The following is a 27,940-nucleotide window of genomic DNA, read 5'->3' on the forward strand; positions in this document are numbered from 1 at the left end:
ACACATAGAATGAGGTGAAGGACCCCAAACACAGCAATGCTGGCTGACCACAAGTAGGGAAGTAATATACATAGCAATCTAAAGAGTGCTGCTCCCTTGTAAGATTGTTAAATCCTTAACTTTAATTTTAGTATATTAAAATTACTAAGCAGCACATTTGCTTAGCCTTAGAGCAGCTTTCCCCAGCCTGGCAGCCTTCAGATCTGTTAGCTCCTTCAGCTTCCATCAGCCCCTGGCAGCACAGGCAATCAATAGACACGATGCTAAGAGTTATAATAGTGGGATACCAACATCTGCCAGCCATACCTGGAGCAGCAGGCATACTTGGTAGGTACAAGGCAGGCCAAGTGGCACATGATTATATACTCCAGCACCCGACTGTTGCCTCCCATTAACTTCCTCAGTCTATCTTGCTCAGTGGGGACATTACAGGAAAACCTGTAATCATCACAGCAATGTTTTCTAGGTTAAAGATATCAAGACCATCCTCTGGAAGCTGGCAGCAGCAGACAAGCTCCGAAGCCAAACTTTTGTCAAAGCAGACCAATCTCCTCAGAAGCCAAGTAAGAGAGGTGAGACATTTCTGGACCTTGCATCCTTATCACTAAGAGCTCCTTTTACACATTCTGAAGATGGTAGAATTCTGGCTTGTACAGCAGGTGGACAGTTTTGTTTTCTTTAACTGCAGTCTCAGCAGTCTCAGTCTTGGCTTGAAAAGGCAGCCTTGTGTTGGTTCTCATTTCATTTCATTTATTACGGCACACAGCCAGCACAGCGATAAAATACAATACAATAATACAGTACAGTCATAAAAACTCTAACAGTGTCAACTTGCAGGGTGTTTTAAAAGGTTATAAAATGTTTCAAGGAATCTCTTTAGCATAACCTGCATATCAATAACAGAAATGTGTTGGTTCTTGCCAAACTGCCAAGTATTTTGGTTACAGGGCCTTTCAGTTAAGAGATCACCATTCTTTGTTTGCTAAAAGTTCCAGAATTAGAATCATAGAATCATAGAATCATAGAATCGTAGAGTTGGAAGAGACCACTAGGGCCATCCAGTCCAACCCCCTGCCATGCAGGAAATCCAAATCAAAGCATCCCTGACAGATGGCCATCCAGCCTCTGTTTAAAGACCTCCAAGGAAGGAGACTCTATCACCTTCCGAGGAAGTGCATTCCACTGCCGAACAGCCCTTACTGTCAGGAAGTTCCTCCTAATGTTCAGGTGGAATCTCTTTTCCTGTAGCTTGTATCCATTGTTCCGGGTCCTGTTCTCTGGAGCAGCAGAAAACAAGCTTGCTCCCTCCTCAATATGACATCCTTTCAAATATTTAAACAGGGCTATCATATCACCTCTTAACCTTCTTTTCTCCAGGCTAAACATCCCCAGCTCCCTAAGTCGTTCCTCATAGGGCATGGTCTCCAGACCCTTCACCATTTTTGTCGCCCTCCTTTGGACACGCTCCAGTTTCTCAATGTCCTTTTTGAATTGTGGCGCCCAGAACTGGACACAATATTCTAGGTGGGGCCTGACCAAAGCAGAATACAGTGGCACTATTACTTCTCTTGATCTAGACACTATACTTCTATTGATGCAGCCTAAAATAGCATTGGCCTTTTTAGCTGCCGCATCACACTGTTCACTCATGTTCAACTTGTGGTCTACTTGGACTCCTAGATCCCTTTCACACGTAGTTTCATTCAGCCAGGTGTCACCCATCCTATATCTGTGCATTTTATTTTTCCGCCCTAAGTGCAATACCTTACATTTCTCTGTGTTGAATTTCATTTTGTTAGCTTTGGCCCAGCTTTCTAGTCTATTCAGGTCATTTTGAATCTTGATCCTGTCCTCTGGGGTATTAGCTATTCCCCCTAATTTGGTGTCATCTGCAAATTTGATAAGTATGCTCCCAATTCTGTCATCCAGGTCATTGATAAAGATGTTGAATAGCACTGGGCCCAGGACAGAGCCCTGTGGGACCCCACTGGTCACTTCTCTCCAGGATGAAAAGGAGCCATTGTTGAGCACCCTTTGGCTTTGGCCGGTCAACCAATTACAGATCCATTTAACAGTTCCTTTGTCTAGCCCACATTTTACAAGCTTGTTTGCAAGAATGTCATGGGAAACCTTGTCAAAGGCCTTACTGAAATCAAGATATACTATATCCACAGCATTCCCTTCATCTACCAAGCTGGTAATTTTGTCAAAGAAAGAGATTAGATTTGTCTGGCATGACTTGTTTCTCTGAAACCCATGTTGACTTTTTGTGATTATGGCATTGCCTTCTAGATGTTCACAGACTCTCTGTTTAATGATCTGCTCCAGAATCTTTCCTGGTATTGATGTCAGACTAACTGGACGATAATTGTTGGGATCCTCTTTTTTCCCCTTTTTGAAGATGGGGACAACGTTTGCCCTCCTCCAGTCTGCTGGGATCTCTCCTGTTCTCCAGGAGTTTTCAAATATGATTGCCAATGGCTCCGATATTACTTTTGCCAGTTCTTTTAATACCCTTGGATGGAGTTCATCTGGTCCCGGAGACTTACATTCATTTAGATTAACAAGGTGTTCCTCTACTTTCTCTTTACTTATTCTGTGCTGAAATTCCCCTATTCTGTCCTCTGCTCCATTATCCTCAGGTTGAGCACCCTTTGCCTTTTCTGAGAAGACTGAGGCAAAGAAGGTGTTGAGTAATTCTGCCTTTTCTCTATCTCCTGTTAGCATTTTGCCATCTTCTCCACGCAGTGGCCCTACCGTTTCCTTCTTCTTCCTCTTGCTACGGACATATCCAAAAAAGCCCTTTTTGTTGTTCTTAACCTCTCTAGCAAGCCTGAGTTCGTTCTGCGCTTTAGCTTTTCTGACTTTACCCCTACACATGCCTGCTATTTCTTTGAATTCCTTTTTCGTGATTTCCCCCTTTTTCCATTTCTTATACATGTTCCGTTTCAAACTTAACTCGGTTGAAAGTTCCTTAGTCATCCATCCTGGTTTCTTGAGACACCTCCCGTTTTTCTTTCTCACTGGAACTGTTTGAAATTGTGCCTTCAGTATCTCCCTTTTGAGAAACTCCCATCCGTCCTGAACTCCTTTATCTTTTAGTATTTCTGACCATGGAATCGCCCTCAGTACTTCTCTAAGTTTACTGAAATCCGCTCTCCTAAAGTCTAGGATGCGTGTCTGACTCTGGCTGGCTTCTCCTCTCCATTGTATAACAAACTCCAGGAGAACATGGTCGCTTCCACCTAAGGATCCCACCACTTGCACCCCATCAACCAAGTCATCCTTGTTGGTTAGGATCATCCTTATTTCTTGATAGGACTACAAAGGTGCCCCAGACAAGAATGCCTTGTCTGGAGGATCACTGAAAATATGGGCCACATGGGCAAATCATTTCAGCTGATCTAAGGCAAACATATATGCTTCTCCAAAATAGCAAAATATTGTTTTGTTCACCCAAATTTTTCTGAGGATGGGATGCTTAATGGTAGACCACATATTTGGTATGCAGGAACTCCATGACATCAACTCCTTTTCAAAAAGACAAGGCAACATATGGTTGGAAAATAGCTTCCTCTGCCTGAAAACTTGGAAAGGGGCTGCTGTTTAAGGAATTTTTACATCAACAAAAAGATGGGAGCATAGCAGGATGCTTCCATCAATATTGTGCGATAATGCTATGATTATCACATGATTTTGTGCAATGTCACAATTATCCCATGATTATCACATGAATAAAGAGGAGTTCTAGCACCGCAGTCACTATAACTGTTCATAGTCAATAAACAAGTCTGCAGATTCTCTCTTGACTTTAACTTCTTTCCCACTTTTCTCCTTTTTTGCAGCTTGTTTTTGGAAGTACTGTGTCACCAACTAAGCGCAAGGAACTGCTTGGCCTTTTCTCTGTATCAGTCTCTGCTTCTTCAGATCTCCCTTAGAGAACTTCTTTGGGCCCAGCCTGTCCAAAATGTGGAATGTCTGCTCACAGCCACATTTCACTGCAGCACTTCATCTCAAATAAACCATGGCCATGTCATTATATGAAAGAACCCTATACTGCATTGCATTGTCAGATTGCACTGATGGCACCTTGAAGTGGAGTTGAGAGAACATTCATAATGTAGACATAATAAATATGCTGTAACGCAGATATTGGCTCTGTCCATGTCATAACAGACAGAATGAGAAAGAGAGTGAGGTTTTGTTTAGTTACATTTATATCTCATTTCCCCCCATATTTCACATTTTCTCTTCCCTATGAGATAGATCAAGCTGGAAGCGATAGGCCCAAGATCACCCAGTAAGTTTCTAGCTCAGTGGAAACCTGGATGTAGACCTCTCAAGTCCAGCACTCTAACCAGAAAACCACACCAGCTCTCAACAGTGGCTCCTGATTTTCAAAATCTGTCAGGGCATAGAATAAACTTGCCAAAGTTGAGACTTCAGGAGCAGGGGAATTAAACTAGCCCTTTAATTGACACAATGGAAGCATCATTGAAATTTGTCAGTTATTGAATCCCCCCTCTGCCCCTTTGTTTTGAGGGGACCTTGAGTAAGACGTCCATTATGGGTCCTCACCTTCTCATCATGATCTCTTCTGCTGCTGTGAATTTATGACCCTGCATGAAGCTGAAGAAGCCGGGGAGGCATGCAGAAGGCAAGTGGAAAGCACTGATCTATCTCTTCACTCTTATTCTGGCTCGCATGCTCAGTGCTGACAAGTGAACCAACAGCGACAGCAAAGAGTCACAGAAACAACACTCTGGAACAAGGTAGTGCCACTGCATCCCCACCGCCTGCTACAGTGGCATGTTCCTCCTCAGCAGATGCCCAACTGTGCCTCCTTTATCAAAAGTCACCCCGTTTTCTTTCTGTTACCAAACTTGAGGCAAAACAACAGAAGCAAAATGCAGCAAGAAGAGAGCTGTTTTGGTTTACCTGTTATTTAGCAATATCGATGCATAGCATTGGCTGGGGCCCCATGCTGCAAGAAAAAGTCTCTGCAAAAGCAGATTTGATGGGTACGGGAGTCTAAAATTAATACTTCAGCATTAAATGCTTCTTTTTTAGAGCCAGTTTGTTCACTTTGTCACAGCAAATGTTGGAAGCAGTGCTTTTTGGAATTATAACTCCGGTCATCCCTTAGCCAGCGTGGCCATTGCCTGGGGATTTGGGGGCTTGTATTCCAAAACAAGGTTTCCAAGTTCTGAACAAGTGATTGGTTATACATCCTATTGTTACTTTGGTGCCAGCATCAACTTGGAAGTCAATCATGTCTTAGCCTGTGCCATCAGCCAATTGTGGGGATAATGTCAAATGGTATGGGCCCACTGTATGAGCTAATGAACTACCTATACACTTAGGCTTTGAAATGACCAATGATTGGGTCCCTCTCGAAAACTGTTTCAGCTTCTTGTGATCATTCCAATTAACATGAATGTTTTTAGGATGATTTTCTTTTTTACATCCTGTAGCATGAGCTCACCCCATGATGCTTCTCCTGTGACAGGTAAACTGCATTGCTATTTCTTGCTGTTCTGAATAAACATCTCAATGTTGTTGTTTGTGTGTGAGTGATCTCTCTCCCTCTCTCTTGCACTGGTGTCTATATTTCTAGTTTTGAGATCATACTTATACTGCTTGCATAAAGAGGATAAATGCAGGGGAGTTAATAAAAAACAACAACAACTCCGAACCAAATCCTCGCACATAGATGGTCAGTTCTGAAGTTTATCAGTGAGTATGAAAATATTATTTGAAAGATCTTACATTTGGGATGTTTATTCAAAGACAAAGCACAGGATATATGCTTCTTCAGGCTGTCCAGCATGGTTCCTGCTTAGCCAATGCTGCAGGGGTCACTGCTGAGCTGTAACACAATGTGGGTATTTGTCACAACTTGGTCGAAATAGCTCATCATGTAAATACTATTGTTTTATTTTGTGCAATGCACATTCCCATGTCCAATAATATGCAAAATCCACCAAACAGGGATACTTTTATTGGGCCAACCAAAATGCACAATCCACAAGCTGCAAGCCTTCACAGCTCTATTGGCTTCTTTACCAAAGCAAGGTGTTAAAAACCATACAGGAGGGGAAAAAATGGAAGATATTAGTCTTAGGCTGTCATTTTGTTGTTCTTAGTTCAGATGGTATGGAGGGGTTATTCATGCAGGCCAGCCCCTTGTTCTTCTGGCCATGTGAGGACTGGAAGATTATCAAAGTCCAGGAAATTTAATTTCCAATTGCAATCCGTCATAGGCCATATCTGCAGGATCTGAGTAGAGAAATTGTTGTTGTGATCCTTGATTTCCCAACATGACAAGTCAGTAACTTGAAGGGAAATCCCCAAGCATGTTTTATTCCTGCAGATCACAGTATACTTCATTATGGGGCTTGAAGAGTTGTCTCATCTGCAGTGTTTTTGCCAAAAAAAGATCTTGATACCTTTTGACTTTTAAACTCCTTTTAACAGAGGTTAGTGAGAAAATGAAATATTTGTGATTGCTGGGGAAATGGGCAAACTTGACAGTTGCATCTTTTGTAATATCAGAAGCTTGTGGGTTTCAGGCCAAGTGATCTGTGTATTCTCCCAGTCTCTTCCTTAAGCTCTGTTTCTAGGCATCTTTTATTAATCCACTGTATAAATAGAAGCCCTCCCCCTTTCTTTCTCCCAACCCCACAAAACCACAGATTTAATTGTCTTAGCAAATTCTTCTGATCCTCTTCTCTATCCTGCAAGTTTTTAATAGTTTCCTGCAAGGGTTTCATTCTTGACATATGAGCTCTCCTCAATCTCAATGCTGCTTTAGTTGAAGCATCTGAATTCTTCATTCTTTTTTGAGATTAAATAGCATGGTAGATAGTCTGGTGGCGAGAGAGCTGCTGATGTGGAAACCAGCCCAGTATTGTTTGAAAAGATCATGCATAGTCTCATCCATAAAGTTGTCAGATTCATTCTGTCCTCCTTTCCCTCAAGACCGTACCATATTTGTATTCACTAAGTCCGGTTCTAGGGCTCTCAGCAAAAGCAAGGATCTCTCTGGTACGCTAATGTCTGAACAGGGCTATGGTCTAGTTGTCTTCCTGATATATTTAATTAGACTTGTCTATATTTGGTTAGACTTGGTTTTAGTGAGCCTTGTTGCCAGTTAGGGCTGGTGGGTACCATACAGTGCCCCTTCTATTCTGCCCACATCACACACCCCAGGAACCGCTGGCTGTAAATCCCATACATACATCCAGGTCAAGTTGTGAATGTTGTATATAAAATAAACTTTATTAACATTACAGTAATACACTGAAAACTAGAGAATCTGTATTTGAAAAGAGAATTGTCCTTGTTTAGTGCAGTAAAGGAAGTTCAGGAGCTCTCTCTGAAGCATCGTGCAATATCTTAAAGTCAAATACATTTATTGTTGTATAAGGCTGACAAGTCAGGTTGGACAATTTGTCCATTTAGTTTTATGATGTCTGTTCTGACTAGTAGCAGAGATATTTTGCTAGCTGGAGCAGAACCATAGAGATATTGTTGGACTCCAACTAACATCACCCCATCCAGCAAGTGCCACACATGTAGAAAGCCACTAGTTCCCTGTCTCTGTTTTTAAAAGGAATACTTCACCATATAGATGCCAATTCCTGTATTCCTGTCTCCTGCTACCCCAATGCAGTTTATTTCAACTTGCTGTATAGCAGGGTTTTGGACTCATGTGCATAGGTATACATATACCCATATACATATACCCATTCGGATGCTTGAGGTGAAGAATAAGGAACACTTCCTTCCTAGCCTGTTAGAGGAACTCTTCCTCAATACTGTGGATATAATAGGATAGAAAATAATGGGACAGCATCCTTCATAACCCCTGAAGACAGCTTAGGAATTATAGGGCATACCACACAGAAGACAGCTGTCTCCAACACTTGGCTACCACCTCCTAACACCTCTATATTCCAAGGTGGCTGCTTCATCTTTAAGTTTAAACAAGGTTTATCTTGTGAAAATCGCACAATTACTATTAAAGCACAATTATCCCAGGAATAACCAGGCAATAAACAGCAACAAATCATTCACAGGAAAATCCCATGACTTATTTGTTGCTATTTATTGCCTGGTTATTCCTGGGTTAATGGTGCTTTAATTGCTTTTGATTGAGACTTCATGTGAAAACCTTTATCACGAATGTGTGTGATTTTCACGGGATATTCCCAGGATAGTGTTACTTTAATCGTGACAGCAAGTGAAAATCTTAATCCCACATGCACAATTTTCATGGGATAAACCCAATTTACACTTCCAATTGTCCCTGTGTGATAAACTCCTAAATTCTTCCCATTAGCTACTACCTGCTGCATTTAAATGGAAGCAGCAGGGATTGAATCCTTTTGCATGCAAAATATGTGCTCAGCTGCAGCTTAAGCTACAGTTGCTTCCAGGTGGTTTTGTGATGTAGTGGGTTGGGGCTGACGAAAGCATATTATGCCACATTAATCTTTTAAGGTATTCAAGACACTCTGTTTTGCTGCAACCCCTCATCCCCTTAAACATAGTTATTCCTGTGAAACTTCCTAGATTGCTTCCAGCAGTGCATTTTATATCTTTATATATTTTCAGACAAAATTATACACATTGCTATTACTCTTATACAGTATCTCCTATGCTAGCTGTTTATACAGCAGGCAATGATAATCTGAAAAACAAAACAGAAGCCACAAAATCTTTTCAACTGGGATGGAGTCAACAGAGAATGTGGTTATGGGTGGACAATAGCAGAATGTGGTTATTACTGTTTCTACAGATATCAGGCAGTCATCAACAGATGTAAGTTTCTCATCATCATATAGGAGAGATGGAATAACCTACCCAGTTTCTGCCTGCCTGTGATGTCTTTTGAAATTCCTATCTCAGATCACTAACTTCACTACACACTGAACTGTTTTCTTTTAAAACACACACAGAGAAAAAGAAAAGATTTTTTTTCTGTTTGAACAGCTGATCATAGTGAGAATCTTTTGTGGTGGCTTTACCTTCCACGGTTGTGAGGGCAGCAGAGTAGCGATGGGCCACTCCTTACCTGTCTAAACACAGCTGCATGAAACTGGCAAGCATTTTACTTATGTAGGTGCCGCTTATGAAGAACGCCACTAGAAGCATGAGCACTGCAGAGGTTTGACTGCAGAGTGTTTGAACCTGCTATGATCTTCTGCCAACTCTCTTGTTCTTAGTTTGCCTCCTCCTTCTAAAGATAAATACACTTGCATTATTTCTAGCTTGCCCTTCATTCTCGTTTACTAGGTTGGCAAACTCACATTCCCATACAGGCAATGGGATTTCCAAGATGTGTTCAAACCAAACCTTGTCCAAATGCTGTTGCACTGAGTACTTCTTTCCCTCCAAGACTCTCTCTTGGTCATTGATAATAAATGTTGGACTTAAGATGGAGGAGAAAGAATGCTGTTATCAGGGTTTGGATATTAGCATTTTGATGCTTGAGACACAAAACAAGATGGTGTCCCTCCCATTCTATGTACATGGAGTTCAACCAGATTGGCAGTTGATTCTCCCAATGCCTTGCTTATAGCCTCCTGGCATCTGCTGACCACCACTCTTTGCTAAGGGTAAGATAGGCCCTGGGATACAGAGTTATTCATGCCTATCCTAGTGCCACTTTTAGCAATCTGGATAGGGGGAAATACATTATATGCTCCAAGGCACACCTTCTTCTCTAACCAGAATGGAGGAGGAGGACGTTCATTAAATTCCCATGAAGGGTCTGTCTGAAAGTGCAACATGTCACACCGAGAGCCATACATATCTGAGACTCAACATCACAACTGGCAACTAGTGTAATGCAGGTAAATATGTGCAACTAGCTTTAAACAAGCCTGCAAGAATTAGTTTCTCACCTTCCTCCTCGAAGCTTAGGTAGGGCCTTCCTCTTCAAAAGCATGCCATGCACTTCTTCAGGAGTTAGTGTTTCTCATGTTTGGAAGTAGTAAAGATACTTTCTGCTGGAGTGAACAGACCCTCTTGCATGTTTGGAAGTAGTAAAGATACTTTCTGCTGGAGTGAACAGACCCTCTTGCATGTTGTCTAAAAGAGCGCTAAACCTGGCAGGTAAACTCACACCCTTCCCATACCAGCCACATAACTAAGAGTTATATGCAGGTTGCTACTTCTGCCACCACAAAAATGTGTAAAGCATTTAAATCTAACTCACATAGCTCACCATAGGAAGATAGATGTGACAGAAGAGACTGAGTGAAAGGGGCTTATTCTAAAGCATTTTAGCATTCCTTAACGTCTGCTGTGATCCAAGGCTGGGGTGCTTCTTCAAGGCTAGAATGATGAAAGCACTCCCTGGCAGGAATCTCCAGCAGGATGAAGAGCTGGCAATTTCAGGCACCAATGAAAATGATGCCCCATCCAGAATCCAACCCTTAGCTCATCTTCTTGGCCACGCTGGCATAAGTGCGTTCAATCTCTTCATCAGCTGGGCAGGTGTGACTAAATTCATCGCGGGCATATGCATTGTGAAGATAGCGCCAAACTGCTGTCATCTCTAAAGGGATCTCAAAGTTGCGGTATTTCTTTGCAGCAATCTGTTTTGCAGAAAGGAAGAAGGAGAATACATGCAGAGAGAAAAAGTGATGGGAATTAATTTTAGGGAGGTGGAAGCACAAATTGTTGCTGGTACTCATGAGCGAAAAGAGATAGCACAGTTAAGTAAGGGTTAAAATTGGGTCTGGTGAGATATTTGTGGTGGCCTTTTTCATGCTTCTGCAATAGGCTTAGTTTGCACACACAACATTCCACTGGAAAGTGAGCAATTCCCTGCTCAGTTGCGTTATGTGACAGCCAGTATATTTCCCAGTATACTTCAGCCTGGACACCTTCATTACAATTCAGAGTAAAATCCAGAGTAGAATTACCAGCCCACTGATATGGGATGTATCCACAGTGCAGAATTAAAGCAGTTTCACATAACTCTGACTGTCATGGCTCCATCCTGTGGAATCCAGGGATTTGTAGTTTGGTGATCTGTCAGAGATCCACCAAACTACAAATCCCAGGATTTTGTCAAACCGCTTTAATTCTAAACCCATGGAAGCCACCAGCTGCCCTGGCCCCAAATGGCAACATGTGTTGGGCCAGCCCTGCCTTTGAGCCTAGTAGCAAACAGACTCACCTTGATGATGTTGAGTTTGGGCAGCAGATTGCAGTCAGCTAAGGTTATCCAGTTTCCATCCAAGAACTTCCTCTGAGAAACTAGAACTTCCTCTGTGGAGTCCTGGTCAATTTCCTCCGGGAGTGGGGCACTTAAATAATCATCCAGGCGCTTGAACTCTTTCAGCAAAGCTTTCTCCAAATCTGAATCAGAAGAACCAACCGCAGAATGTAAGGCCTGTTACAGACTGCCAAAATAAAGCTGCTTCGGGTCTCTTTGGAGGTATGCTATTTAAATGATGCATGGGTCCTAAGTAGGGATGCCATATCCTGGTGGCCCCCGGGACAAACCCGCTTTTGGGGGGCCCTGCCCACCCAGGCCCGGTTCCCCACCAAATCCGGCCTTTGTCCCGGGCCCAGCCTCCAGGCCGGGCGCGCTCATGTGGCCATTACCGCGGCTGGCCAGCCACCCACCTCCTTCTCCTCCTCCTCCATGGCCGCGGCATGCCGCGCTGCCCTCCGCCTCCACCGCTCCTCCTCCACCTCCCCCCCAGCGCAGCTGCTGCGCAGCCTGCGGCGCTTGCCTGGGCCAGGGCCGGCAGTAGCGCGCGCTTGCGCGTGGGGCTTAAGGGGCAGCGCTTGCCTCCTAAGCCTTCTGGCCAATGGCAGACAAGCAGGGGCTATCCTAGTTTCCAGCCCCAGTCTGCCATTGGCCAGTGTCAGGAGCCTTGGAGGAGGAGGAGGAGGCAAAGGAGGAGGAGGAGGAGGAGGAGGAGGAAGAGGAGGCAAAGAGTCCGGAGGTCACGCCAAAGCCACACTCCATTCCTAAGCACTGGAGTGCAGCTTTGGTGCAGCTTCCAGATTCATAGGATGCATGCATCATTTAAATAGCATACCTCTAAAGAGACCCGAAGCAGCTTTATTTTGGCAGTCTGTAACAGGCCTAAGTGTTTGGCCCATTTCCCCACAGTCATTTTGCTCCTATACGCAGCTATTGCTTAATTGGGTGACTACCATAAAATTTATAAGAGGTCAACACAGTGCTTTTATCGTGGACAATATAATCTTGCAATAAAATTGCAAAACTTGGAATGAGAGAGTGTCGTAAAACGTATGGGAGGCTGACTCACTTTAAAAAAAAAAATCTGTGCGGACAGCATCATCAGTAAGTAAAAGAGTAAAAATACAACCTCTTTGAGAAATCATATTGGGATATTTTGATGCAACGTCAATAGCAACTTCTTTCATATTGTTTGTACATACATATGTTCTGCGTACCTTCTGTTGCTGGACAGACATTGGAAGGAACCTATTTTAAAAATGAATGTTTATCCTCTCTTTCCTCAGCAGAGAAAAATCTGTTTGGATTGCAAATTCAGGAAGTGCTTAAAATTTTCATATTGGAAATGATCCTCAGAAGTCAGCTAGATTTATGTGGCCCCCAAACAACCTCAGGTCTCACTAAGCTGTTTAGTTCCCATCCATCCATGCCGTTGGGTATCTCTAAATAATAATAATGCCTGAGCGTGGGATTTCTGGATGTCATGGGTTTCATCTATGCTCTTGGACATGGGCAGAAGGGCAAGGAAAGGAAGAGATGAAGTTTTGTCCTTTCCAGTAGGCTCAGGCATAAGCATGTTGTTTCAGCCTTTCCTAGGTTGTGTGTGCCTTCTCATTAGTAATCTTTGCCATCTTGACCACACTCTGATGGTACTTGGCCACAAGTGTCCCAACTGTGAAATGCTGGCAGGTGTTTTGATCAGTGTAGTATAATGGTTTGAGCGTAGGACTATAACTGTGGAGACCAGGGTTCGATTCCCCGCTCGGCCATGCAGCTTACTGAGTGACTTTGGGCAAGTCACACTCTCTCAGCCTCAGGGGAAGGCAAGGGCAAAACTCTGAACAAATCTTGCCAAGAAAACCCTATGATAGGTTTATTTTAAGGTCTCTGTAAGTCAGAAACAACTTGAAGGCTCACCACAACAGCATTTGCTTGTCAGAGGGTGTCCATTTACATAGTATCAAAAGGAATAAGAAATTAACTACCCAAAAAGAAGGAAGACACACACTTTAATTAAAAACGTATGTATGCTTATATAGGTACAAATACAAAATTAGACAATGTATCCCACCATAAAGCTGACTTTCACAGTATTTGTGTTTAGTGTGGCCCGAGTGATCCTAAAAAGCAACATGTTCAGTTTATTTTTTACTTTCTGCTCTGTTCAGGATCTGGTTTCAGTTCCCTTGGTAACTAATTTGGCTGCAAGCTAGCCTTCTAAAACCATCAATTAATTTCTCCGGTGGGAAACCAATTTACCTGTTAACCAACTCTGCATCTCTGCAGAAGTCTAGAAACTCTGAAGGCTTTTGGATCAGTTAATTGGCGTAGGGTGATCTTCGGTCCAAAATCTTCTCCAAGGTTCATGACTCTTAAAGCGATACAAAGAACGCTACATGTCATGTGTGGACACCTTATGTGCCGTAGCATTCTGCACATGCTCTCTTCTTGCGTCCTGATGGTCCTACTTAACATCTGGTGAAGCATTGGAATGTTAGACTTTGCTTCGTTGTTTGCCTGCTGGAATATAATTCTCTTTGGTTCTTCTGTGGATTGCTATGTAGTTTACTCCTCCCTTTTTACATAATTTCCCCCCAATATTTGGTTTGTGGTTTATTAATTCCAAGACTGCCTTTGCGGTCCAGTTTTAACCTATTAGTCAATTGTGCTTTAGTTCAATCTCCGGATTCAGGTGCAGTGTCTGTCTTCTGGCACTGTGAATCGTAACCAGGTCTGGAAAGATCAGAGACTCCCCTATCACAGGTTCTTTTGCTTCCTTTAATACTAGTTAGTATCATTTTAGAGATGTTTTTAATCTTGTAATGTTGCTGTTTTAGATTGTGCGTTGCTTGGCAGGCTTTATTTTTATTTTATTTGACCTCTACTATGTAAATACAATTATTTTTATTTTATTTGACCTATACTATGTAAAGTGCGGTGCACATTTTACAGCACTCTATAAATAAATGTTAATGATAATAATGATGATGGTGGTGTCAGGAAAAAGATAAAGGAGGAGCCTTTAGGACTCTGGGAGCAGATGGTTTAGGACTCTTGTAGAGCAATGAGAGAGGCCTGTGGAAACCTGCTTCAAGTTGAATCCCTTATCAATGACATCTGTGTGCCTGCTCTTTATGCTGCTCAAGTGCTCCTATTGATGGCAATTATTGATTTCCTTTCTTATGGCCAAATTATACCTTAACCAGGGACCCCTTCAAAGAGAGCAGGGTTGCAGAAGTCCACACCAACCATGCTTTCCTCTGTAGGAGCTGGTATCTTTCCACACCTGTTCACCAGGTGTCTCCTTTGTTTTAACCTGTTCATCAAAGGAAGCAATATAATAGCATATTTCTATACACTAGATTAAGAGTACGGGTAAACAATGCTCCAATTCCCCCCCCCCTTGCTTTCTTTACAATCACCTGCAAAAATTTCCAAGGAAATTTGATGTAATAATCTGAAAAGAGATAATTTAAAATATCTGCACAGGGAAAAAAATACTGAAATTATTTGTGCTTACTTTTGTTTGCTTCCTTGTGAGGGTTCTTGATGTATGCAGAGAACTTGGCGAAGATGTTCCTGCCCACGTCCAGAGACTCTCGGTTTTTTGGGGTGAGCCGTGGGTACCTAAAGGAGAGGTTCAGCATTAATTTAGAAGAGAAGGCTTACACAGCTCCAGGTCATGGACTGCAGTTTGCTGTGTTGTTTGGAGATCTCATGAAACAAAGAACATTGGGGTAAGATTTTAAATCAATTAATGTGATTATGGCTCAACTTTGATTTAAACTTTGGCTATTCAGGAAATAAATGTAAAGTGAGGAGTAAGAAAATTTACATTCTTCGTGGCAAGCAAACCATCCTGGAGCATTGGTGAGGAACATAGCATTTATATTTGAAAATCCAGATATTTTTGGACTGCATTTCCAATACATTCCCCGCTTGTGCTCAAGAACAGCATTTTCCAATCATACCTCTATATGATGTTTGATTATGACTTCTGTCCCACCCCAAATGGACAATGTTAGGGACGATGGGAATAGTAGCCAAGTGGTATTCTGTTGTTTCAATGTCATTAGGATAGTTAAACCTTTCTAGATTTTAATTCAGATTTTAAATGAGTTTTCCAAGATGCTAGGCTGGGCCCAATCTCCCAAAGATGTCAAGGATTTCAGATAGCCTTCTTAAATGTTGGACTATAGATTCACCGCCTCAATTATACGCACCTATCGGTGCCCCTTGTTTGCAATATTGTGCATATTAAGAGATGCAGGTTCTACTCTTTAAAAAGCCATGAAGCTGACTGGGGTCACTGTCTCTCTCAACCTGGCCTCCCTCACAAGGTGGAAGTGTTAATAAAGTAGGGAGGAGGAACTATAGATGAAGCCTTCAGTTCATCAGAGGAAAGGCACACTAGGAATCTAACTAATAAACACCTGTGGATCTAATGTCCATATTAGTTGGGGATGATGGGCACTGTAGTCCAAAATGGGATGGTGGCATACTGCATGTGTATTTGATCGTCTCCATCTAAAACTTGTGGAAAGAAACAGATTTGTAGATCTTTGTAATAAAATTGCTAACCATCAGAGGGCAGTGCTGTATGTCTCTTGATGCTTTATTATGCCCATGAAAGTGAAAGAGGTTTGGCTTTCAAACAAGCCTTTAAATCCTTCACAGCATAACTGGAGAAGTGAAGCACAGAGAAGGCTGTCTTTTGGGGATATAACCTAAAGGATGGACCCCCAGCCTGGGACCCCATGTGTCCTGCAAGCTCTTTCTGTGCAGCCGCCAAGCTGCTTCTTTCAATCCTACAATATTCCTTTTTGACCCAAACGGCACCATCTACTGCCGCTCTCCTGTTCAGCTTTCCCTGCAAAAGCAAACATAAATTGGTCTTGTTCATACAAAGCAGTTATATCACTATGATTCCAGTTTAACTTCTATGTCCTGGGATCTGAGGTTTCATAAGATGCTTAGAATACTCGGGCAGTGTACTAGAAGTGTACTAGAAAAGGGCAGCCTTTTTCTAATCTATGGGGTTATTCAGGCAGTGAAAATAATCCAAGATGAATCCGGGTAGAATCTCCATTGTTCACATGCATCCCCAATGCACCCAATTAAGTTTGAGCAGGGCAGGGCTGCCAAAAAATCCCACTTAATCCAGGATAATCGATACCAAGTTTTTCACCTGAGTTTGTAAAAATACCCATATCGTCAATAGTGTGAATTACCACCTGAATAGACCCGAGATAAAACTCTGCATGCCTTGAACATGTTCCGGATGCATTTGCATCGTCGACTCCGTACAGAAACGTGCATTGATGCAGCTCCATAGTGTGAATAACAAACTCAGAATACATGAGTGAGATGACTCGCATTGTTGTGCTAAAAAATCCTACATCTGAATGACCCTTGTGTGTGTGTGTGTGTGCGTGTGTGCGTGTGTGCATGTGCGCGCGCAGGGCTATTCTAGGAAAGATGGCAAAGTGGCAGGTAAGAGGCCATGTGGGCTGTTGTGATCAGCCAGCTGTCACGATGGAGTTTCAGAGAAACTGCCACAAACAGCTGGGCTTTTTATAATGGGTTAAGGGCTTTGGGGACTGTGATCGGGCCAGAACCACTGGATCAGTGTCTAGTCCGTCTGATCCTGGCCAGGGATGGCGGAGACACAGGACTTTGGGCCTATGTATTGTAGCTCTTAGAGGTGCTATTACATTCCTCCTTCACTTTTTTTTCCTATTTTTCACTGGCGATTGATCCTGGACCTTGCTTGTGTGTAGCAGTACTCTCTTGCCAAGCTACAACACCAAGCTTATCGGCTCTTGGTGGAAGAAGCAACAACTGCTGTACTTCTTTTTTTACGTGGCTTGCTGTACTTCAGCCTTTACATGCCCTCAACACCATGGGGTCCTTACAACACAAGTAATCTGGCAACCCTTGGGCAGGTACCTAAGAGAATTTTCTTTGCCTTCCTTCCTTCAACAAACAGACATACACAAACACACAATCTATCTATCCCTCCCTTCCCCCATGAGTGATTTAGTGCAACTGAGGCTCTTCTGTAAGTGCTTAGTCCTTCAAAACTGCCTCTTGTTTACTGCAGCTGCAGCTGGACAATTCAGAGACAGAATGCCAAGTATGAGCGCATCTTGGCTACCTTCCCACTGGTTTGGGCCATGAATATTTCTCTTGGCTCAGCTACAGGTGTTTTGTCCTGTAAGAAGCCTGGGGTCCAAAAGCAAAGCAAAACAAAAGGTGGAGGAGGAATCCCTGCCAGATCAGATCTTGGAAAAGTCACTGTTTTGGGACCAATTGGGGAGTGGCAGGTTTCTTGAAGTTGTAAATTTATTTTTTAAGTGTGCAAAACATTGTGGTATGCGTAAAGTGACTTCTGTGACTTTTCTTGTGACATCCTTTTCTCTGTTGCGCCTCCTTTTTTCTGGGGCTCTTCCATCTCATCTCCTTCCAAGCCCTCCCCAGTTGTTGCCTGCTTCAACAGAGAATTTCCTCCCATTGTTTTTCAGTCTTTTCGACTGAACACATTTCCTCCCTGATCCAGTAGGGAAACAGATGCCTTTGAGGAGCTGTCTCGCTCTTGCTGTCATCTGGAGGCCAATGGAACAGTTGACTCTCCATGTCATCTTGCAAGAGGGCACAGCTAGTTTGCATCCGTAGGAGTCGAAGTAGAGCACAAGTTGAGCATGAGTCAACAGTGCAATGCGGCAGCTAAAAAGCTCAATGCAATTTTAGGCTGCAGCACTAAAAGTATAGTGTCTAGATCAAGGAAAGTAATAGTGTCACTCTATTCTGCTCTGGTCAGGCCCCACCTGGAATATTATGTCCAGTTCTGGGCACCACAGTTCAAAAAGGATGGTAAGAAACTGGAGCTATGTGTCCAAAGGAGGGCTACTAAAATGGTGAAGGGTCTGGAAACCATGCCCTATGAAGAAAGACTTAGGGAGCTGGGGATGTTTAGCCTGGAGAAGAGAAGGTTAAGAGGTGATATGATAGCCCTGTTTAAATATTTGAAGGGATGTCATATTGATGAGGGAGCAAGCTTGTTTTCTGCTGCTCCAGAGACTAGGACCCGGAGCAATGGATGCAAGCTCCAGGAAAAGAGATTCCACCTCAACATTTGGAAGAACTTCCTGACAGTAAGGGCTGTTTGATAGAGAAACACACTCCTTCCTCGTAGTGTAGTGGAGTCTCCTTCCCTGGAGTTCTTTAAACAGAGGCTGGATGGCCATCTGTAGGGGATGCTTCGATGGAGAGTTCCTGCATGGCAGAATGGCGTTGGACTGGATGGCCCTTGTGGTTTCTTCCAACTCTACAAGTCTATGATTCTAATTTAAAAACAATAAAAAATTAACATTTAAAAAACATTAAAAGTTTTTAAAAATTCTAAAAAATGTTAAATACAAACTTTTCATTAAAAAAACACCTGGGGCCTCTCCTTTCTCTTGCCCAACTCACACCATCAGCATTTTCAAAGGATGCAAACGAACGCCACAGCCCATTTCTGCCAAAAGGAAGATGTTTTGGGAGCAGTGGTTTCAGACACACACACCCATTAGGGTGTCACCTGGTGTGGCCTGCACCCCCTAGGAACACCCCTGGCAATAGTCTGCCCTCCACATTTGTGGCTTTGACTTTTGCAGATTTGATTTTCCGTGGATTTGATTAATACATTCTCTCTAGAAATCTCTGGGTCCTCTAGCGCAACTAGGTAGAAAATTTTGACATTCTTTTATAGGAAGTATTACTTTTTGAAACTTTGCAGTGCGTGTTGTAAATAAATCTATTTATAAATTTAAAAGAAATATAAAATTAAAAAGGGAGGCATTTCTCAGTTCCAAGGCCAATTAATGCAAATCTTCAAGTCTGGCAGTTGCAGACAATGGCAGGTGTCTTTTATTCTAGTCCTGATATCAAGCCAATAAAGACTCCTATGCCAGTACCACCAACAGAACAGAAAGATGCATCCTTCCTCATCAATGAGTCTCCATGCTAGGAAAAAAAACCTTACTGATTGTCTTTCTATGGGCTCTGCAAAGTTCCTAGAGAGGAAACAGAAATCTTCAAAGGCTTAAGCAGAACTTGGAAGCTTTACCTATGTGGACCACAGCTCTCCAAATCCTTCCATCAGCAAGAGTGTGAATTGCCCAAAGTCACTCCGTGGGTTTCCATGGGCAAATGCGGATTTGACCCCATTCTCTTGGAGTACTAGCTCAGCGTTCAAACCATTATACCACACTGGTTCTCTTCCATACTATCCATTATGGATATAGCCTTTGTAATATTAATGTTTTTAGGCTGCATCCACATTGCAGAAATAATCCTGTTTGACACCACTTTTAAACTGCCATGGCTCAGTGCTATGGAATTCGGGGAACTGTAGTTCGTTGCTCTTTAAATCCAGCACTTAATCTTAAAAAGGTGTATAAAGTGCTTTGTCCACCTACCACAACTGAATTTACATGCATCTGAAATCAATAGGAAGGCATTGTTTCTTATAGCAACCTGAAGCTGGAAGGAAGTGAAAGTAACATAGGTTATTCTGCAAGGCAATACAGTACTTGGGTGGTGAGAGAGTCTGTTCCAGAAAGTCTTCAATCTTCAAGAAATCCGTTTTCAGCTCCTTGTTGAACACCAAGAATGGAGGCTTAATCCCAGGTGCCAAGTCTTTTAACTCCTCTGGTTTCCTAAACAGTAGCAGCAAAAAAGAGTAAATAGACATTTGAAGGCATTGCTCTTGTCACAACCACCACCCCATGACTGGTTTTAACTATTGAGTTTTTCACACGAAGAAGATCAGGAGTTTATCCCGTGCATATCCCAGAAAAATTGGGTAATTACGCGAAACAATTTCACACGATATTGCACAAAACCCGCCATTAAAGTGGTCACAAAGAAGCATTAACGTGCATCCTTTTACTTTCGGGATTTCAGCGTCAATGCATTTCCGATATCACTTCATTTGTACAATTGCGTGTGATAATCATTTGTGCAGTTACTCGCCATTTTCACTTTATTTGTGGGATGCTTTAAATGTGCTTTAATCTCTCTTTAATGCTGAAATTAGCCCCAGTGTGATAAACTCCTATGCTAACTTAATACCATTTATTCCTCTTCATCTGTTTTCAGACATGCACTTTTTTGTTTCTTTTTTGTTTTTAATCCCATTAAATGCCTCTGGGGTACATGAGTTTCCGCTTTAGAATCCCCCCCCCCAAAAAAAATCACGGTGCTCCTTTAGCATTCTCAGCATGTCGTTTTTAATTGTTTCTAGCTGAATTATTTCTAAACCCTAGACGTTCTAGAGAACTTCCCTTTTTTAATATGGCAAAGCTCACTGAACAGAGAACCGAGAGATGAAAACAGGCATTTTGCATAGGATTGGTTGAAAAGACAGAATATATAGTGACAACATGTCTTTGGGGTTATGGCTGGTTGTTTGGCTGGATTATTTGAATGCTTGCTTGTGTGTTTTGTGCTCTGCTATGCACATGGTCTAAGCATTTGGTGGGCTTCTGCTGACAAGAAGTGAGCACTGAGAGAGTGTGAGTTACTCAGTTGGTTGCAGGCAGCCCCAGGAGCCCTATAGCTTTCTATAGCTTCTCTCTCAGGGGTTAGTCACACTGGTAAAAGAATCCAGGATGAATCCAGGTTGAATCTTCATTTTTCACATGCAGCATTAACAAACTGCAAGTACTGACAGCACTGTCCATGCATTTCTCACCAATCCCCATCCCTATATAAATTCACTTCAGCCAAAATTCACTTTCCCGATTCTACTCCTTCAGTCAATCTTCATTCATACCCCAGCCATACTTGCCATCTTAGATGACACAACAATTGCAAATATAAGAACATGAAATGTTTTGACAAATCATGCAGTGTTATATTTGAATTATCCAAGCATAAAAGTCTATCTCTTACAAAATTAAATTAGTATAAAGTGGTTTTCTGTGTCTGTGCATGGGAAGTGCTTGGGGCTTGGACTAATGGTTTTCTCTGCACTAGCAGTTTTTGTGGAATCACACAGTTGGGAGACAACATGAGGGGCATCTGATCCAATTCCTGCCATGCAGAAATCCACAGCTAAAGCATTCCTGAAAGATGCCCATCCAACTTCTGTTTAAAGACTTCCAAAGAAGCAGAGTCCACCATCCTCCAAAGCAATCCATTCCACTGTCAAACAACTCTTAACGGTAGAAAAGCTTCAAAGAGAGGAATCCCAAGATGGCCCTGTCTCCAGGATTGTTGCACCCTAACCCATTAGTTAAGCACATGGTTTTTAGTACAGGCATTTTTGTATGCAAGTTTCCAAAAGGAAAAGAAACCCCATTTATCATTGGAGTTCCAATTAGAAATTTCTGCAGTGTGGCAGCCAAAATCTTGTTTTGAATTTCAGCTACCAGAAGCCCCCAGCCATGATAAAGAGATTCTGGAAGGTGCAGTCCAAGGAAGACCAAGGGCTGAGAACCACTAGTCGGGACTCTAAATAGCTTCCTAAGCAATGAAGGCACATGCTCAGAGACATGTGTTATAGTTTATTCTTTCCTAAAATTAGTACTTTTAAATTTGGGGGGGAAGACCATTAAGAGAGGCACATGTAATAGAGGTTTGTACAATTATTCCTCTCAGTATGGAGACAGTGGACAGAAATACATTTTTACTTCTGCTTCCTTAATTTGCTTAATAGCTTAGCCGCCAAATTGATTGGCCATAAATTCTGTACCATTTAATAGAATGCGTCGTTAATGTAGAGGAACATGCTGCCACAGGCTACAGCATCTGAAAGGGATATTAGGCACACTCATGCAGAGAAAGATTGGTCTGACAGCGGCTGTGAGTCATAACTAAATAGTCCCTCCATATTCAAAGGCAATGTATGATGAAGTAAAAGTTGCTGCACAATAGGGTTGGACAACATGTGGTCCTTCAGATATTGTTGGATTACAGTTCCCTCCACTGGTTATACTGGCTCAAGCTGATGGATATTAATATCCAACAGCATGAGGGGCGCAAATTGCTCATCCTGTTCTAGATAGATAGCATGGTCCAAAACTTACTCAGCTTGAACTATTAAACAGTGAGCTTCATGTGGCTAGTAATGGCTAAGATGACCACAATGGCTATAAGTCCTGCTTTACAGAGGGCAGTGCTCTATTTAAAGGACTATTTCACCCCATCTGGTTTAAGGAGTGAGACTCAAAAGAAGGGAAAGTAGAGACCGTGGCACATGGACAACAGGCACATAGGTCCCTACAATGGTGAGATGTATAAATACGTGTCCATATATGTAAACTAACACATTCAACTTTCATGCAGATCCATGTCCTCTTCTGCCCAAATACATTCCAGATGCATGTTTGGAGAAGCGTTTCCTCTTTTTTGGCCATTCTAATGACACCCTTGTGTCTAAAGGAGGCATATGCCAACTTCTTAGGCTTACCTCGTCATATCCACGGTTGTCACATTGAATCGGACACCTTTGAGCCACAGCACCATGAAGAGACTCTGACAGAATGGACAGTTTCCAATGTTTTCTCCATCCAAGCCAGCCTGCAACAAGGGCAAAATGGGACAGCAGTCATTGACCTGTCTCTCTGGTTGAATGCTGACATGAAAATATAGTCAAAGTCCTAAATTGTACATCTTGTAGGTAATGCAGAAAATGTGTTGTAGAGATTCAGAACTACATTTCTTCCACAGAGAAAACCCCACATAATACTGGCATCTATTTATGGTGTAAGGTTGTAGAAACGTAGAATTTTTCAAGGAGGAAGGGACCTTTGGACTCTGCAAGTGCAACCCCAAATCAATGCAGGTATTGGAGGTAGCTACATTGTCTTTGCCCAGCTTCTACTTAAACACCGCCAGAGAAAGAGTCTGTCACCTCCTGAGGCAGCCTGTACCACACTTGCTATTTCCCAAAATATTTAGCCAAAAACCTGCTTTCCCCACTTTTTCCCCCATGTTGGTGGCTAAAATGGTATAGTGATTTGAGTGTTGATCCAAAATTGGATGTACTTGTTTCGAATCCACGCTCAGCCACCCAGTGAGCTTCACTCGGTGTCTGACTGTGGATTTGAACGCAGCGCATCCTATTTTAGATCAACACCCAAATCACTATACCATTTTAACATGACTTTGAGCCAGTCATAATCAGCCCAACAGATTTTGTTGGAGGACGCAAGAATGAGGAAAAGAATGCCACCTTGATATTTCTTTGGAGTAGAGGCAGAATATAAATCTAACCAACAAAACAAATTGTTTCTAGTCATGCTTTCTAGAACAATAGAGAGCAAGATCCTAATGGGACAAACAATACTTTGCTCTATACCATTCATATAATGCTCTAAGTGCTGGATTCTAGGACAGACAGTTTTGAAACCCCACGTAGCTCAGGAAACCCACTGGGTGGCCTTGGGCAAGATACACATATTCAGCCTGAGAGGAAGACAATGGTGAACCTCCTCCGAATAAATCTTGCATAGAATACCCTATGATTTGTTGTTGTTGATTATTTTATTTGCTGTCAAGTCAACTGTGATTTATGGCAACCTCCAACCTCCCTGGCCTTCAACTGCCCTGCTCAAGTCTTGCAAACACAGGGCTATGGCTTCCTTGACTGAATCAATCCACCTGTAATACGGTCTCCCTCTTTTCCTCCTGCCATCTTTTGAACTGAGCATCATTGTAATTTCCAGTGGGTCGTGTCATCTCATGATATGTCCAAAGTAAGACAGTCTCAGATTAGTCATCTTTACTTCAAGTAAGAGTTCAGACTCTAATGCCCATTCATTTGCCTTTTTAGCAGGCCACGGTATCCCTAGAACCCTTCTCCAGCACCTCATTTCAAATGAGTTCACTGTTCTTTCGGTCAGCTTTCTTCCCCATACAGCTTTTACATCCATACATAGAAATCAAAAATACTATGGCATGGATGATTTTGACCTTAAAATTTAATTGTATATCTTTACTGGTGTAAAGCATTGAGTTTGAGCATTGAACTATGACTCTGGAGACCGCGGTTCAACCCCTGATGCAAGCCATGGAAGTCCATTGGGTGACCTTGGCCAAGTCACACTCTCTCAACCTCAGAGGATGGGAATGGCAAACCCCCTCTGAAGAAACTTTCCAGGAAAACCCTGTGATCAGTTTGCCTTAGGGTTGCCATAAGTCAGAAAGGACTTGAAGGCACACAACAACAACAAACACTTGATGATCTTATCTAGTTCCTCACAGCTGCCCTTCCAAATCTTGTCTTCTGATTTCTTAGCTACGGCCCACATTTTGATTCATGAATGAGCAAAAGTACAGAAAATCTAAATATCCCACAAATATCACAAAATTAAGCAAAAAAAGAGGTGCTGGGTGTAGCAACGTTTAACTTCAGGACTAGAATAGACTATGAAGGGGAAGACTGACCGAGCCTGTTTCATCATATCAAATCTTGGAGAGATGCTCCTTCTCTGGAAACTGAACATTGTTAATTTTTGTTTATATTTTATTTTCAAAGCAAATAGCGTATTGTTTCGGTTTCCGTTGGTGGAACAGTATCGGGGTGGAAGCAACAACGAAAACTCTCTGTGTGCTTTTTCAGTCTATTGTGGCAATCTTTATCTTTGCAGACCATGATGGTGAGGGCCTCTGGGAAGTGAGATAAAAGATCATTGAGGAGAACACCCAGTGCTTCTGGTTGGGAGCCCTGGAAGAAGAAGAACAGGGCTGGTGGCATTGTGGGTCGGCAGGAAGGGAGTTGTGCATGCCAACATAAGTGGACGGGGGAGCGAGTCTCAAGAGGGAAGGCGTGGAAGGGAAATTTAGCAAAGTTTTCCATAACAGTCATTGGTGACTTTTCTTATTTCATTTCCTTTCTATTTTTTTTTAAAATGAGTCAATGCACTAAGGGCAATCAGCTTTATTTCCAGAGATCAGATCTATGTTTTCCTTGAACGACACCCAGGACTGTCCCAAGATATTTTGCTGCCTGAGTAGAACAGGAGGTGGTGCCCACCATTACTAACATCAAGGCACATACTGCCCAAAGCCTACGTATTACTATACTGACGCATGAGCCAACCCCATCCCCAACAAAGCATCCCACAAGTAATTTTCTATGATATGTGGTTTGCAGCGATGGCACTGATAAGTAACGCAAGCACCAGCAAAACAATATCCTAACAGGAGCCCTATACAGCCAACCAGATCCAGCTAAGCACAGAGTGCTTCCAAGCTGCTGTAAGCCTGAGACCCAAGCAAACACTGGAGACCCGCAACACGAAAAACACAGCCTCCGACATTTCACAGAGGAAAACTCTGATGTCACCAAATAACATCACAGTGCGGTCAAGATGGCAACAGTTATTAATGAACAAGAACACCCAAGCTAGGAGTGGCTACAGCAGTTTGCTTTTACTTGAGACTACTGGGAAGGCAAGATGGCTTGGGCCCAGGTTACTTGGAGGACCGCCTCTCCCCATATAATCCGCCCCGCACACTCAGGTCAGCCAGGAAGAATTTGCTGAGGATCCCGATGGCGAGATATGTGTCAACCTCGCAAAGAGCCTTTTCCATCTTGGCCCCTAGGATCTGGAACACCCTTCCCAAATCCCGATGAGCTCCGCTCCACCACCTCCCTGGATCTCTTTAAAAAGAGACTCAAGACCTTCTTGTTTCGGCAAGCCTTCCCCGATGTTCCTTGAAGTCATGTGACTCCCCCTTATATGTACTGTACTATCGATTGCACTCAGCTAGCTTGGATTTGATGTAATGGTTTTAATTTGTATAACTGTAATGTTTTTATTGAAGTTTTATTTATGTATTGCAATTTTTATTCTGTATTATCTACTCTGTCATTGCAGTTTTTACCTGTACACCGCTTTGATCACTGCGGAAAAGTGGTTTATAAATAAAACTTATTATTATTATTATTATTATTAAGATTGTAGTGCCTCCTCTCCTCTCTGCTGAATTGAGTGCAAACTACTTTTACACTTTCAAGTCAGTTTTCAGCAATCTACAGAAACTTAGGACAAAGGGGGGAAAGAAAGGCAGAGAAAGAAACTGGGACATATTAAAAGCATCTGGAAAAGTGGGATAGCAGAGAATTAATCAGGGCTGTCCCTTTGAAATCAGGACAGTTGAAGGTTTGAGAACACACTGAAGCCTAACTCACTTTGCTGCTAACCTCTTGTAGACCTGCTCAATACACATTTCACGTATCTTGTTCAGTAGCTTAATTTTTGCTCAGTGAGGCCATACTCAGTGGCCATACTCGGGCAGTTAACCAGGGCTTTTGGTAGGTTGTAGCTTGTAACAAACCATTTCCACATTAGTTCAGTCATGCAACTGCAGTGGGCTCTTGGTATCCATTGGGTTTTGGTTCCAGGTCCCAGGACTCCCTGTGGATACCAAAATCCATGGATGCTCAAGCCCCATTAAATACAAAGGATAGTAAAATGGTGGCCTTTATATAAAATAGCTAAATCTAGGTTTGCTTATTGGAATTGTAAAAAGATATTCATGCCATGGATACTTGAATCAATGGATAAAGAATAAGTGGATACAGAGGGCCAACCGTATATAATTTTAGTCTAATAAAATTTTTGGAGATACTGCTTTTATGCCCTCTCTCTTTTTAGATGGTGATGTATACTTCTGCACTTACTTCCATGCACAGTATGCCAACTGTGCTATATTTGGTGACCCACTTGCTCATTCTGCTAAGCAGGGTTCGAGGCTTCTGCCCCATGTCCTACCCAGATGGCACCCCTGTATCCATGTGACCCTCACCTTTACAAACAGCTCAATCTCTGGTTCTTTCAAGGGATTATGAAGCCGGCTTGCCATCCTCCGTCTTTCAGAATACTGGTCACTGCTCCTTGGTGGTTCTTTTGCAGTGGTTGCCTCTCGACAAACCTTGGCAGCAAAGGAGATGGGAGTCTTGAGTGGTGATTTTGCCGGACAGCGAGCCCTCTCTGGAAAAGATGTGTCCCACTCCAAGGATGACCGTCACTCGGCTGGAAGTCGGTCTTTCACTTTGCTTTTCCTTCCTTCCTTTCTCCAGAATTGAAATCCACAAGGGGTGTTGAGGTGTGTTGGGCGACCTCCTCCTTGTCGTGAGTCAGCAGTGGGGGTTATCAGCAAGTGACATGCTGTGGTCTTCTCTGGTCTATCAAGGAGGCCAGATGTTGCCCTGACTGAGAAACATCCCGGAATAGGTCCTCTTACTATAACACCACAGTTGCCAAGGTTTCTATCACAGGAAGGAAGCTGGGAAGTTTCCCATTCCTCAATGGTTTGACAGACTGCTTATTTAATATCTCCCTGTTAAACTCGGGGTGGCGGTGCAGATTCTTCCTCCCAGCACATCCTAGAGACCAGTAGCAAACTCATGTTCAAGACTGCACTGCAGAAATAATGCAGTTTGACACTGCTTTAACTACCATGGCTTAGTACTATGGAATCCTTGGATATGTCATTTTGTGAGAGACTTAGCTTTTTCTCTCAGGAGTTTATCACACTGGGGCTGATTTTGGCATTAAAAAGAGATTAAAGTGCATTTAAAGCATCCTGCAAATGGAGTGGAAATGGCGAGTAATTGTGCGAATGATTATCACATGCAATTGCGCAAATAAAGTGATATCGGAAATGCATTGTCGCTGAAATTCCAAAAGTAAAAAGATGTGCATTAAT

The 27,940-nt window shown here is 42.6% G+C and overlaps 1 protein-coding gene across 2 annotated transcripts; it reads right to left on the reverse strand.

Moving 5' to 3' along the window:
- Positions 1–4,462: 4,462 nt before the first annotated feature.
- Positions 4,463–27,413, reverse strand: CLIC2 (CLIC family member 2). 2 transcript variants are annotated; one of them, XR_016282195.1, is made up of 7 exons: positions 27,038–27,413; positions 22,692–22,801; positions 19,810–19,935; positions 14,754–14,860; positions 11,195–11,376; positions 9,912–10,607; positions 4,463–5,869 (listed from the first exon to the last, which is right to left on the reverse strand). XR_016282195.1 is itself a non-coding variant. In XM_089536604.1 (6 exons), exons 1-6 carry the CDS (start codon positions 27,092–27,094, stop codon positions 10,446–10,448), a joined length of 744 nt encoding a protein of 247 aa, XP_089392730.1. In that variant the 5' UTR covers positions 27,095–27,413; the 3' UTR covers positions 7,261–10,445. The 2 variants fall into 2 exon arrangements, 1 of the variants encoding a protein (XP_089392730.1); XM_089536604.1 differs by lacking the exon at positions 4,463–5,869 and having other exon boundaries at positions 7,261–10,607.
- Positions 27,414–27,940: the final 527 nt, after the last annotated feature.

The sequence above is a fragment of the Sceloporus occidentalis genome, unplaced genomic scaffold (genome assembly GCF_023333645.1).
Source record: "Sceloporus occidentalis isolate IW3139 unplaced genomic scaffold, rSceOcc1.0.p SCAF_8, whole genome shotgun sequence".
NCBI lineage: Eukaryota > Metazoa > Chordata > Lepidosauria > Squamata > Phrynosomatidae > Sceloporus > Sceloporus occidentalis.